The 15,030-nt window shown below is 48.4% G+C and overlaps 1 protein-coding gene across 6 annotated transcripts in view; it reads right to left on the bottom strand.

Annotated features, from left to right (window-relative positions):
• DPP6 (dipeptidyl peptidase like 6) overlaps positions 1-15,030 on the bottom strand; it is a 578,081-nt gene that overhangs the window by 162,739 nt on the left and 400,312 nt on the right. For all 6 annotated transcript variants that reach the window (XM_019742500.3, XM_019742502.3, XM_074315064.2 and 3 more), the window contains exon 3: positions 11,380-11,478. In XM_019742500.3, coding sequence (XP_019598059.1) covers positions 11,380-11,478 — 99 coding nt within the window. The remainder of the gene's footprint in view (positions 1-11,379; positions 11,479-15,030) is intronic.

Below are 15,030 nucleotides of genomic sequence, written 5' to 3' on the forward strand. Positions count from 1 at the left end.
GAATAGTGCTTTATGACTTGGTCTTCCTTCCCAAACCCGTCTAATAATGAAGCAAAATCAGAAAACTGCCACTTAGGAACGTGCTGCAAGAGACCCGACCGATATCCCTCAAAACACCTGACTGACCCCTATCAAGGTCACTGAAAACAAGGAATGTCTGAGAAGTTATCACAAGAAGAGTGTAAGGAGCCATGAAGACCGAATGTAACGTGATGAGCTGGATGTGGCCCTGCAACAAAAAGGACATCAGGAAAAAAACTAAGGAAATCTGAATTAAGTACAGATTTCAGTTAATAATGACGCGTCAGCATTGGTTGGCTAATTGTGATAAAGGTCCCATCCGAACGTCAGATGATAATACCAGGGAAAGTCAGGGTTGGAAGTCTCATAAGACGTTCACACGTTTCAGATGCCGCACCCTGCATGCCGTGAAAAGAACACATTCCTGGTCGGCAAGAGACATTCCTCTGGTTCTAACTGCAGTGACAAAGTGGAACAGTTGTTCTCAGTTCAACTCACCAAACATGTACGGCCTTTTGTTTCCCAAACTACAAAGTCACTTTCAATACGGCAACTTTGACTTCATAGTCCCAGACACACATGACCCACGTCCCAGGTAACACACGATGGAGGATTTAAATGCATGAACTACAAGTTTCAAAAACTCATCTAATTTTAATAGAGTTCCACAGGAAAAAAAAATTGATATTGTGTATTTTCCATTTTGCTGTTTTGTCTTTTTAACCAAAAGCTACCTTCATTTTTAAAGATAAACTTGGGTATTTTTAGTTAGGAAGGGCTATATTTAGAGGCAGTATTTAATAATCGTTTTCAGAAATATGGTATGGAGGTTTCGGGCTGTAATGATCTGTTGGACAAAAAAAGAAGGATGAGACAAGAGTGATATTTCATAAAAATTAGGTCCCATAAGTTGATCCTTTGACTTGTCTATTCCTGGCCTCATCTCTCTTCCGTATCACACCTAACTACATTAAAAAAATAATCATGGAGGCTCTTGGCTTTGGCAGAAAGCACGGCTCTTGCTCAAATGACCATGTCACATTGCTAGTGCTTTTATAAATGAGAGGCAGCTAAATTTACACTCAAAGGAACATTATATATTAATAAGTGAATTAACAGGTCAGCGATCAAGAAATCACACACCCAGTTAACAAGCCAGACCCCATCTGTCTCCATGCTTATTTGCTACACAGATACAATGTATATACATCGACAGCACAAGCATAAATCTCCTGAGATGCTGGCCTTACAATCCATTCTCCAGCGAGGCTAAAAATAGCACCGTTAACTGGGGTTTTCGTGTGCATCCCGAGCCACTGGGGGGCACTGTTTCATAAAGTCCTCTGAGCTGAACTGAGGCTTTTAAAACCAAAAATAATAGCAGGTGCAGGTCGAGTGAAGACAGTTCGGAATCTATCAGCGTTGGTATGCAGGGGTCATTCAGGAAAACTAGTATTATATTGTCCGTGCGGCTGACCCATAGGTGGGGAGCAGTGGGTTTTAATCTCAGCCCATTGGGGGGCTGACATGTAAACTCAGCTTGTTTCTAGGCACATCTGAAAACCTCCGTTTCTGTACCAGAAAACCACACATCTGTGGAATCTTTCAAACCATATATGGAACATTTTCACAAAACATATGATTCTGATCTTAAACGGTGTAGCTATTAGTTTCGCAGGGTTCTTGAAACGCTCCTTTATTGGGAAGCTTTTCTGTTGGAGGCGACCGGATGCTTTTAGGTGCAGCCGAACGGGCACCTCAGATTCCAAAGCCTGAGCCGTTTATAACGGCCGAGGTCATGGTTCCAAAGTGCCCTCCGACAAGTGGCCTCGTCTGGCCCCAAAGAATTACCCGAGGGAAGCGTGATTTTAAGCCTGTTTTACAGATGAAGACCTAGTGGCAAGAGGCCCAGGGAGTAGGTGTGGAACCAAGGTGACGGCTTGGTCCGGCCTGTAGAAGATGCTCAGTGACTATTGGCCAAATAAATAAACAAACATAAGGACAAACGCACAAAAGGCTGAGCGTGTATTTTGTCCACTTGACCGAGGAAACGTGGCATTATTGAGATGTGCCGTGTTGAGAAATGTACCTTCAGCTCAGCAATTCTCAGTGTTCCCTGTCACAGAAGGAACAGAAGCAGCAAAAATAAATGGAATCTCGGGGGATCCAGAAAAACACGCGGGCAGAATAAGCCATGATCACATTGTGCTGAGCAGACAGAAACCCTGGACGGCAAGTTCAAGTTCCTGGTCGTGAGCATTAAAGCCTCAATGACCCTCAAACTTTAAAGACTCTAATGAAAATGTGACCCAAGCCTGCGCCTTCTCTGGCACACTGTCCTTTTTCTGCTGCAAAGTGATCGTCCTCAAACACAGTTCTGATCACGTGGTTCCCAGGCTCAGAGCACCCCAAATGCTCACACACTCATCCCACGAAGTCTCTAGCACAGTATTTAGGGTCTTCTGCAGTCAGAGCTCCTCCAATGCATCCAATCAAAGCTTGTGCCACATGTCCCTCCACTCGGGGTCACCGGGGGTAACAGTAGGTAACATGCATGACGTGCCACAGAGGTACAGTTCTTTCTTCCTCCACTCAAGCCGTTCTTTCTGTTGGGAACATTCTTCTCTCACCCTTCCCGACTTTCTCCCATGTCTGGACTGAAGCTGCAGTCCAAATGCGAAACGTCTTCCTAAATCCTTAGTGCAGATGTCCTCTGCGTTTTGGGGACCCTCTCGCAGTGACCCTTCTCCGGCACTCACCGTCCACTTGTGCAAAGCCCTGGACGGCTCCATCAGCTTCCTACACTCACACCGGGGCACACGCAGAGCCAAGCACACGCACCAGAGAAAAGATAAGCAGTTCATGTTGGATGTCAGGCACATACCTTTTTACAAGGCAGCTTGGCTCACTTACATAGGTCTGAGTTTATTTTCAGCATTTTTGGGAAACTAACATGACTTTCAGAATGAGTCCCACCGCTGTCACGAGAAGATGGAGGTATGTGTCAAGTTCTGTGAAGTGTTCCCAGAGAACTCCTGTAGCGTGTTACACAGATAGACTGCCACTGGCATTATTTTTGCTTTGTTTTTACTATTCCATACACTTCAAGCTTGCAGAGCCAAAGGCTCAGTATTCTCTACTTGTACAATTTCCCATCATTGGATGAAAAATCCCAGAGAAGAGGGGCTGGGAGAAGCTCCACCAGCTGCCTCCTACTGGGGGTGGTTTTCACCACGTAGGCGGTGGGTGCTCCTGGCGAGTAGTGGATGGAGGCCAGGGATGCAGCTAAATATCGTGCAGGACATAGGATGGCCCCGTGCAAAGAAACACCTGGTCCAAATGCCAACAGAGTCAAGGCTGAGAAACCCTGATCTGGCAGAAGCGGGAGGGAGTCTTGGTGACATTTTGCGGGCGGAAACACTAGCCATAGATCGTCTGTCTTAGGTGTCTTGTGTGTGGGGAAAATTAATTTCTTAGTGGGTTAAGCCACTCACGGGGGTTCCCATCAAAATCAGCCCAGGGATTCACTCTATTTTCTTTTCTTTTTTTTCTTTTTGAGTTGTTCACTCCTTCTGACCTCAGGGTTTTCAGACGGCTCTGCTCTGATCTATGCCAACCATGACAATCCGACTCAAGTCTTGTGTCAGCGCTGGGTTTTCTGTAGCTATGTTTAGCGCAGGCAGTTGCCTCTGACACCACTCTCCTCCATGTCTCTGTGCACACCGGTCCCGGACCACAGAGCTCCTTCCAGAAGGTATCTCATCCTTTTTCTTACGCCCATGAGAGAGACACAGAAGTCCCCTCCCCATCGCCCGCTGACCAGGAAGCCTCTTGAGATCTCGCAGAGCAGGCTGGCTGGCTTCCGGAACAAAAATAAACAGGGGAGCCCAGCTTTCAGGGATAATATAAGGGGTAAGTTATAGAAAAGAGGAAAGCATGCATAATCGTATTCCTCGGAGATAAATATTGCTAACACATTGTTTTATTCTCTTCCGTAATTCCCCCTTCCCCTCCCCAAGTAGATGTGGGGAAATTAGGCCCATTTTCATGAACCATGGGCACATGTGATGCTATTTTCAGTTTTTCATCAATATCACATCGTGAACATCTTTCTGTGGCTGATGGTCTCGACAGGCCTACTCCCATCCCATTTTGAGGATGGAGCCACCTACCCTCCGTCTCTCTCTGAGTCTCAACTCCAGGTTGAAATCTCTCAGAAGATACAGTAATTGGACAGGTTCTTCTAGTGTTTTCAGGTTCTTAACCTATAAAAGGAGAAGTTGAGCTATAAGATCACAAAGGTTCTTCTCAGTTCTCCCAAGTCTTGAGCTTTGGCCTAACTATGACGCCAGCTTCACGGTGGTGGGGGGGTGTCTTCACGTCTTCACCGCCGGTGCCCCAAACAGTGCCTGGCACACAGTAGGTGCTCCACACAATGTTGAATGACTGACTGAATGAATGAATGCACTAGAAGTCTACTTCCTTGAAGACGGGGGATACATTTTCTTTTGTCGTCTTGAAGTATAATACAGGCTAAACAATAAAAACATATCCAAAATTCTCGAGCTATAATCACGGTGGGATGACCAGCATTGGGCATTTAAAGAAAAGTGAGTGTCAGGTGTACATTTCTAAACTTTGAAGTGTCACCGAGCATGCTGTGCGGCCGTTTCCCAGCGTGCTGGAGTGACTGTGAGAGCAGGTGGCAGGCCCATCGTGGTGGCTCGTGCATGACTGGGGGGTCATGACGGACGGGGCCCCCTCACAGAGAACATGACAGAGCCACAGACGCCGTTACTGCCGTGGGTCTAATGGGCGTGACTTTCCTGCTGGGTCTCTCCAGGTGTGCGTGCCATTCTCAGTGCTCAGGGGACAGCGACTGTCGAACAATCACCCTCCAGGAAAAACACTGACAATTATAGGATAAATATACGCTACCTGGTAATGGGATGTTCTCACAGAGTAAAGAACCTTAAATCTCTAGGCTGCCCTCTCCCCCTTCTGGGTCAAGTCAACTATATTAAATGAAGTCTCACAGCTTTAATGTTCATAACATCTTCATGCTGCTTTTCAAAAATTAATTCACTCTTTCCAGACAGGAGATTTGCAGGCTCAGCTCCTCAGAAAAGGGGATTATATTTAGTGCATTTAGAGGTCCACTTAGATCTGTGTTTCTCCTGAAATATTTTAAGTTTTCTGGTGTTTATCCCGGAGAGGAAAATATCTTAAAAACACATCACGGCCATGTGGCTAAAAATTAAGATCAATGAAATTTTCAAATCTTAAGAGATTCTTCCCTATGAAAATGTAAGACTTTGCGTAGTAGGTCCGTTATGAATTATTGTTGGGTCCCGGTGGAGGAGACGGACTCTACTCCAGTCGGTGTTTATTTAATGGCTGTTAACAAGGGCCGCAGCACGCAGCCTGGGACCGCTGGGACCCCGGGTAGGGGTACTGCCGGGCCGAGTCTCAGTGGTATTTTCCTCCTCTTCCCCTTCCGCGTCCAGGTCCACGCACAGCTGTGTGTGTACAACTCACCATCCCGGAGCAGCCTTGCTTATGCCGTCCTCTGTCCCCCACTGGGCCCTGCAAAGACTTTGCATGAAGAAAGTGATTCATCAGAGCATGTGAACGTCCTGCTGTCAGCCCTGCATCATCCAAGAAACAAAGCAGGGCAGGTGTCACCGTCAGACACCACAGGGGTCCCTCTGCTCTGAGGGGCAGTCCCAGAGGGGCCCTCGCGGTCTGGCCCCCACCTGCACGTACGGCCTCATCGCCTCCCCGTCTCCCCGACGTTCCCAGCTTACGACAAACCGACGTTCAGATCAGTTCCTGGACATGCCACAGATCTGTTCCTAGCCCGTTTCTCTCCACACTGTTAACAAAATTCCCTACTCCCCATTTACACCACCAAACACTTTTACTTGACACAGTCCTAGTTTGGTCCAAATGTCCTCTTGGCTCAAATGTCACCCTTGGCACCCTCCCTGAGCTCCCAAGGCCAGAAGCTGCCGTCCCTTTTACTCTCAGCGCACTCTGTGTCGCGGGAAAGTCCTCGTGCTTCTATGTCACCTCACGATCTCAACGTCCCCCTAGCCTGCAAATGCCTAAGGGCCAGGCCTGTGCCTCATTTTTCTTTATACCTTTTCCCAATTATTGACGTAAATGAATGAATGAGTGAAATCGACCAATATGGAGGAGGCAGAGGGTGGAAAAGACACTGGACTGTGAATCCTGAGGCCTGATGTGTAACCTGGATCACTCACTCTCCCCACTGAAGCATCGTGGGGACTGTCAGGCGGTCTCACACTTGGCTCATCTCACACCCTGCATGTCCTGGGAGAGGCCTCACTCCCATATTGGACAGGGCCACAGGGTGCACAGGTGGCTTTTACAGCCCCACGGTGTGTCCTGCTCACACACACAGCCTTGCATCCAGGCACAGAAGCTTGTCAAGCAGAGTGTGGTCACGTGCGGTCTCAGAAATGGGACCTCTGGCCCTTGAATTCTTTTAAAAGTTCAGAATCATCACCTAATTCAAGAGAGCCAAAGACCAGGCAGCTTCGTATAGAAGAACCACTCCCAGAACTTTTGTGTCTTAAAACTAGGAAGATTCCGTATCATAAACCACGTTTCCACTTATGGAAGATGGTTGCCGTCATCAGACTATAACCATTTGAATCTCACGGGGCCAAAGACAGAGGAAATCCACTTCAGAACAGAATGAATCTAAATAGTTCAGTTCCGTCTTCTACACCTGCCAGTCATGGGCTATCAGGCCTCCATTGTTTCACATCAGGTTGAATAAAATTTCCCTAGAGACCTCCAATGAGTGAACCTGTTGGTGGCGGGTTCCCCAGTTCACTGAACCCCAGGAGGTCACAGGTCTGTGCTTCCTCATGACACCACAAGGACGAACGGAGGATGAGACTCAAGCCACCCTTTTGTGCTCTTGTGCAATGAGTCCCACCCAGCCTCTGATTCATTCACTCAAGTCACACGTGACCCAAGATCAGGATGGGGGTTGAAAACGTTACTAAAGCTGAGCCTCAAGAAGGCCGGGTTCTCCCTCAGGTCTGGCTCCTGCAACAGCCCTGGGGGTCGTATCCTTGGGTGGAGCGAGATTTCTGCACGACCCCACGTTAAAGCCTGCTCTGACTTCCCGTGATAAGAGAAGCGCTATCTTCTAAAGAAACCTCTGGTTAAACTGCAAACCTGGGGCACTAAGCAGACAGGCAGGGAACGTTCTGGATTGTGGCTGGCTGGGCCCCATCTTATTTCTGGGCCAGTCTAACAGGAGTCTCAGCCCCTAACTGAGATTTTACAGCTGGTCTTCAGAACAAAGCCTCACGTGGAATAGGAAAGGGGACATGAGCACAAGACCTTCCTGCTGCTTAAAGGATCCCCTCCTTGTAGCGTGTAGGGGCCACACTGCCGGTTTGGGACACAGACAGACCTGAAGTTACATGTCCTCGCCTGACACTAGCCATGTGACTCAACTGATTCGCTGCCTCTCCCAGCCTCAGCGTCCTCACGTGTAGGATGGAGACACCACCAGCCGCAAAGGTCTGCTGTGAGGCTCCCGTGAGCTAAGGTGCGCGTAGCGATGGTGCGCGGCCGGAAGGGGGGCGAGGTGGGAGAGGCGGACGAGGACGAGAAGGAGAGCTGGGAAGAGAGCAGAGGAAGGGGCCTCCTGGGGACATCCCAGTGCACGCCTTTGAAATTCCTATAAAATCTGTGTGCACCGTGGGCACGTGTCTCTTTTCCACCCTTTCCATTTTGGGGGGTTGTTGGGATCCTGCACTGCTGCTCGCTGTTTGCACTGACTTGCCACCACTCCCTTCTGGAACAAAATGCTGTGCTCACCTGTGCATGCCTTTAACTAACACTCCCCAGGCACCGCACTGGGGGCAGGGGTCCAGTCCCTGGCACAGACCAGCAAGTAAAAATAACCGGATGCTTTGTAAGTTACTACATATAATGTGCCGTATGCTCTCTGCACAAGGAAAAACCATGTCCTGTATCTCGTCATGACCCCAAATCATCGAGCAGACCAGAGTTCTAGGCATCGAGTATAATATGCAGTGAAGGTCAGGCAGTGTTGCTGGAGGTTGCTCCTGGGACACCGCCTGACCTGTTCATACTGCAGTGTAGGGTTTGGTCCCTTGGAGACTCCGTCTGGTCTGGGGCCATGATGGACTTCTTGAGCTATGGAGGCTGGAGCTAAATCACTTAAAGAGACTCAGTTATGACCCCGGAAGGAAAGCCTGCAAGGACACACCAGTAGAAGCTTTGCTAAGGTCATGAGCAAGCAGAGAATGGGAGCCGTTACAACCCCCCACGTACGCCCAGGACATTTCCACGGCAGCTGCAGTAGGTATCAAATGATCACAGGCAATGGTGTTCGCTTAAAATCTGAGCTCCCAATAAAAGTTAGAGAACGCCCTTGCTTCCTAGTCCGATTCATTTTCTCTGTTCATCAAGGTCACGGGTGGGGACGAGACGACGTGGACGTGTTCCTGTTCTTCTAAACTCCGTCCAGTTCTGATTCTAAAGGGGAGGAAGTCACAGTTTCTGGGCAGATGTGGGGCTGTGAAGGCAGAGGGAGGTGATGGGGAGAGTACGGGGTTACATGAGGGTAAGAGTGAGACGGACCTCGCTTCGGCCTCCGTATGCGGCATCTCCTGTTAGTCACTTCAAGACGTCCTCTAGGCCTGTCCCTGGGGCTTGGGCAGTCAGGAAGACGGGCTCTGAACAGCGCAAAGAAGAACCCCAGGGAACCACTAATGCAATGATGTTCAGAGAGTAAATGAACAGACTCTAATTCTCATTCAAGGGAGTAAGGTCTGTTTGTGTAGCCTTACTTACTTGGGGATCTTAACTCAACATTGTTAAAAAAAAATAAAACCCACCAATTTGGCTTAAGGATATTCTGTGTTCCTAGGCATTCTGTGTTCAGTAAAAACCTATTTTAACGCAGGGAGTCACTGAGAAGAAAGTGGGAAAAGAAAACATTCCACGAAAGACCAGAGTTACATATGGTGCCAGTTCCCCCCGATTTCAGCCCCCAAAGGCTCCTCGTCACGTGCTCACCTGAGCACAGCCTGCTCTCCCTGGCACCCCATGTGCACACCCATGGGCAGACAGCATGCAGGGGGGACCCCACAGTGGGACGTGGGTCTCGTTCCTGAGGCTCTTACAGCAAATAAACACAGTGACTTCCGCAGTGCGTTCCTGGGCTCTGCCATCGCTCTATCAACCATGTTACCGGAGGCAAGACCGCGGACGAGCAGGGTCTGCACAAGTCGGCCCGTTCCCATTCCTGCCTCAGAACCTGCCGGGCACTGTTACCCAGTCCTTTTCCAGGCACACGCACCTGGCCCAATGGCTGACTCATCAGTCAGTCAGTCAGTGAGTCAGTATTTAGGGAGACCTAACATGCCAGGAACTAGAGCAGTCACTACAGCACAGTTATCGCCCTAAGAAGTTTGCTGTCAAGGGCAAGACAGCGCTGCAAACAAATACCTGAACATAAGATCAGAGATGCTGCGTGCATGGGATTGACAGGTCACAGGGGATTACACTCAATTACGGAAGAGATCAAGTGATTCATTTTTTATTAATTAAGAAGGTGATCAATGTTTGAAAAGATGTCAATGATAATTAATTAGCCTCTAGCCGGCTGATGTGGTGAAGGACGTGGAGGGATAATTTAATTGAAGCAATAAATGGTAACGGCTGTGCTCGCGTGAGGGTCACTGCATTCAAGGATGCAGAGGCTAATGAATGGGATTTCCTGCCCGGCTTTCAAAAGACCGTTCTAGAAAGAGCACCCGGGGGCCTGCACCCTTGGGCTGGGCACTTCCCCGGCTCTCGTCATATGGAGGAAAGTAAAACAAGAAAGGGGTGAGCGAGTCCTGCTCTGCGGGCTGCTGGGGTGACCGTGGGCGTGACATTCCCGACAGCGTTGTCAGGCGGTCACCTGCCCGCCCTGTCATGGCGTCTTGGACGCCATCTTGCTCGTCTGTCTCACTGGGTAGGAAACTGGAGAAGCTGAGGGTTGTGGGGGACCTTCCGGAAAAGTCCCAAAAAGCCTTGGAAGCCCGAACAACCCTGTAACATCCTGGGAAACGCCAGCCGCTTGAAGAGGAAAAATTACACGTAAACCTCACCCGAGACCCCTTTGTTGAGAAAGCACGACACGTGCCTTTGTGTATACACACAGGTACACGGCCCCAGGCACAAAACGGGGGCAAAGCCTGCTCCCACCGAATGCACATAAAATGGAAATGGGACTGCACCCCGGCGAGTGCCAGTATTTAGTTCAACAAACATGGAGGCCGTGTTTCCCAGGGGAGCGGCCCCCACCGCAGGGGCAGCAATTGAAAAATTCAGAAGACGCTGGGAGAGCATGGGCCCCACAGAGACTGCAGAGATGCGAGTCCCTAAATCATGACTGAAACAAGACCAGCAGCAGGACCCAGTGTCCTGCTGTCGCTGAGGGGACAGGAGCGCCCCCTCAGGCAGAGGACCCGGGCTTTGGGTGTGGCGCTCAGACAGCGTCTGTGCCCCTCTGGAGAGAGGAATGCAGCTGGCTGCTGTCGCTCTGTCCTCTGACCTGGCGATCACTTGTCAAGGGCACCTCACTGAGGCTAAAACTAAATGCAAACTAGATTCTGGAGACAACCGGAGAGGCGTCCTGGCGAGATGACCCGACGGACCAGCTGCAGAGGACGGGTGAGCAGTCATTTGCAGCTTTTCTCTCCTGACTTCACTCGAAAATCATTTCACACCCAACGCGAGGGAATGGATGACGTCCTGGACCGAAAAATGCAATTCTTTTGTCTTCAATTCTATTTTGTTTTGTTGAAAAAAAAAAAGCCACCCAAACAAGAAAAGCAGATTTCATCCAGATTCAAGTTCAAGAGGAAAATGAGTGTACCTGCATCTGGGCGCTGAGCCGCACTGTTGCATTTATTTGGTGGCGTTCTAGAAGAATCCATTTAGTTCTAGTGGGGAGTGTGAGCCAGAAGAGCTTGATGGGGAACCAGGAGTGGGGGAAGGAAGGAGACTCTGAGACTCTGCCTGTTCTTGTTGCTTAGCAACACCTCCCATCTCTGTGGGAGGATGATGCGGGGAGATGACACAGAGGACCGTCTCTCCTGAAGGAGCAGCCCTGTTTGATCAGATACGCATTTCCTTAGAATGATAATAAGATGATATCACAGCCAGAGCTCTGTGGACCCACTGCCTCAGCCCAGGAGGAAACTGAGAGGCAAACCACGGAAGCCAAGCTGTCAACAAGTGGCTGGAAGTGGGAAGGGGGTTCCTCACGGGCTCCTGGGACCCAGCACTCACCACTTATCCACTTGGCCTCCGGGTCGTGAACTTTCAACTCGTCACTGAAGAGATCTTCCAACGTGACCTTCTTCTTCTGAGACAAACTGTTGTCTTCCACTAGAAAGAAACGAGGCAAACGGTTAAACTTTTTCTTTTCTGGTGAAAGAGAGGACCAAAGAACATTCTGATTGCCATCCAGAAATAGTATAGATGGTAAAGACAGGTAATTTCCACAAATAAAAGCTGCACAAAAGCCAGTCATGCTTTCTGGTCTTAATTAAACCATCAGAAACCACGATGAAGGGATCACGATTCAGAAAAATGGCATCATTCCGCCCCCTCCGCTGCAAACACATAAATGATCCTATTTCTTAGGTGTGGAGGTAAATCAGTCTCAAGACTGATTTATGACAAAATCTGGTGGGAACAGTCAGAGAGGATGAACAAATGTCTAGAAAGGCACTCGGCTGCGTTACGTAATCAAGCATTTATTTGTTAGATGCCGACGGCTGGCAGCATGGTGTGTGCCAGGAATTAAAAGACAGCTGACAGCCTCAGCTGCCCGCTCTCCATACCCCTCAGTGTCCCGGCTGGCTCCGAGTTGGGGATTAGATCTTCCTCAGACGGGACCACCTGCCAAAAGTCTGCGTGCGAGCTCCCAGCCTGCGTCCTGCCTCACTGTGGTCACTGCGCCTGGGGTAACCTTCAAGAAACAAACTCATATCCATCACGAGGAGGTGTGTAGTGCATGCCAGCAGCAGGGAGGGGACACCTTGGAAACCTGGCAGCTTTCATCCTATTTCCCGAGCTTAAAGCTTCTGGGGTCTTAGATCTGCGTCAGAAGATTCAAGCCAGAAGTCCATTCATCTATTTTGAAAAGACAAAGGGCCGTCCGCCCGTCTGACTGAGCTCACAGATGAAACACATGAGGGCGGCACATCAAAACCCCGTCACGTCCGTTACATTGGTGGGAAGCTCTTGATCCTGGCCATTTCTGAGGTACACCAGGCCCCTCAAGAGCCTGCTTATGACCCTGTCTTCTTAGACATAAGATGGTGACTGTCGCTGCACTTTTCTGGCGGACTCGGGGCCTTGCTGCTTCAGCTTTGGGCGGTGCCTCTGCGTGGGGCCAGCCTCAGCACAAACCAAGGTGTGTAGGTCCGTGCGCCGAACGGCAGGTGTTTCTGCATCCTGTGTGTTGACACTTTGATGTTTGGGTGTTTGGTCTTTTTGTCTCTTTAGTCTCTGGCGGTGGAGCCAGCTTCCACTTCTTGGGCTGTCATACTGCTGGCCGTCAACTGTACCTACCCTCTGCCTCTTTGAATTTTCTACTTCAAAACCCATGGCAGGTTGGGGAACAATAAGTTTTGTTCGATTACATAACGAAACAAGAATAAATGATCTCGGAATGAAACTCCCAACGCTTGTAGGATTCTAGGGTATAGATTTTATTTCGTCTCCGATGGTTTCTTTCTTCTGGGCTCTCTGCACAAAAGAAACATCTGACTTTTCGGACTGAAGTTGTCAGAAAAGTCAGATGCTACTTTGTGCATTGACTCTTGAATAGCAAACAGGATTACTGTGTGTCCCCAGTCTTCTGACAATTACAGATGGCGCAATTCAAGGTGGCCTTCCTGTGAGACCTGATTGTATGTGGACCTCTCCCAGGTGCTAAACAAAACAGGTGAAACCAGAAGCCGAGTTTGCCTCTCTAGAACCTTTCTATCTGCCACTAAAGCAGTTCCATAAACACACACACAGCTTCATACACAATGCATTTCAGTAGGAAAAAAAAGCAACAAACGAAAAATTTAAAGATTACTAGACACGGATCTGATGAGTGAGTCCTGGAGCCCTAATGTGCAGGAGGTGGTGATGAGAGACAACATTGCTGCATCATGGTCATCAAACTGGCTGAGAGGCTACACCTTCCTTATTCCCACCACAAAAAAGGAAACGACAATTGTGTGACGTGATAAAACTGTTAGCTAATGCTAGTCAATCATAGTGCAACGTGTAAATGTATCAAATCAACACACTGTACACCTCAAACTCACCCAATGTTATATGCCAAATATATTTCAACAAAAATACAATAAATCAGATAAGATGAGAGCAAACAAAAAAGTATAACAATTTCTAAGACATTCTTATGCATATAGTTATGTAGAAAATAATCATATTACAGTTTGAACTTTATCTGACTCTACTTCACGACTCAAGGATGATTCTAGCTCCACATTTTGACATATCCGTATGTCTAATAAGAGACTGCCATTTAAACAAACTTTGGGTCAAAGATAGGAGGGTAATTTATTCACTTTCTGAAAAACTTTTTCACAAATGACTGTTCTATTCATCCCCAAAAATGTGTGTGTGTTTTTTTTAAAAAACTATCACTTTCTTTGTATTTAAAAGACAGTTTTAAAAACTTACAAGGCTTTGCTGTAGGGACAGTTGGCAGTGTGACTACATACGATATAAAGGGTACTGTGACCAAGCCAGGAAGCCAGACTCTGTCCGGAATAAGGTTGGTCACTTGCAGGTCACTGCTAAGCTTCCGGGGCTGACGACTCCTTCACAGACTCAGCTGCCATCTAACTGAGCCACTGGCTTGTAGTTTGATGCTTTTCCAAAAGTCTTTTGAGGTGGTAACATGCATGAGTGACGGCCGTGTCCCAGAACCAGGCTGAGCCCAGAAGAGCCACCAGTGAAAGACCTTATAACTGACTTTACGAAGCTCCAGGAACAGAGGGAGCCGAAGTCGGAAGAATAACCTCGTTGCAACAGTGGCAGGGCAGAGAGCACGAGACCTGCTGTGGTGATGTTTGGGGGACTCGGGAGTAAAAGAGTGGAATTCTGGAAAGCCCAGATAAAAGAGATTAAAGACCATTCTAGCAAGAAGGGTTGCAAGGACAGGCAGGGATCCAGTGGATGCGATATTCTCAGGACACTGAGTGTGTTGGCGTTGGTGCAGTAGACAGTGAGCTGGAAGTGTCCAGAGATGTGGCGTCACAGTGGATATTCTGAAATCCCATTACATATCCACTGTGGATTTTCTTTACAGATTCTGCTCACCAGTCAGTGATAGTTTCAGCCCGAGAATAACCTTCCTTATCAGGAGTATTACCAATCATCACCTCACTCCATACGACGTCTCCATCGTTCTAGTCCCTCCTTCCAGAACGCCAACCAGGCCCGTGCAGAAGCTTCTAGGTCCTTTCATGTTTCCCACATTTTTATGCTTTTGGGAGCATCTGCATGATTTCTTCAGTTCCGTCTTCCGGTTTACCCATTTTTTTCTTTAGCATGTCTATCCTGCTCTCCCACCCCACTACTGAGCTTTAGAATTTGACATGATTATATCTTAATTCCTAATATTCCCAATTAGCTCTTTTTCAAGAGCTTCTCCTCTTTCAGTTGCAAGCTCCTTTATCACACTGATAATTTTTTAATAAAACCCTAAAATGTCATTTTCTGTTTTCCCTGTGGATTTATAAGTTCTCATGTGTGTTATGCTGGTGTTGGTCTCTGTGATTCTTGGTTGTAAGCTTCTTCCCCACAAGTGTCCTGTGTCACAAGGGACTCCTGGTTGGTGGTCGCGAGAATGTCCTGGGCAGTTCGAGGCTCTGGCTGGGAAACGGCTCTCCCCAGCCCTTGGGTGGCTGT

This window comes from Rhinolophus sinicus, chromosome 8 (assembly GCF_057876585.1).
Source record: "Rhinolophus sinicus isolate RSI-liver-muscle chromosome 8, RSI-T2T, whole genome shotgun sequence".
NCBI lineage: Eukaryota > Metazoa > Chordata > Mammalia > Chiroptera > Rhinolophidae > Rhinolophus > Rhinolophus sinicus.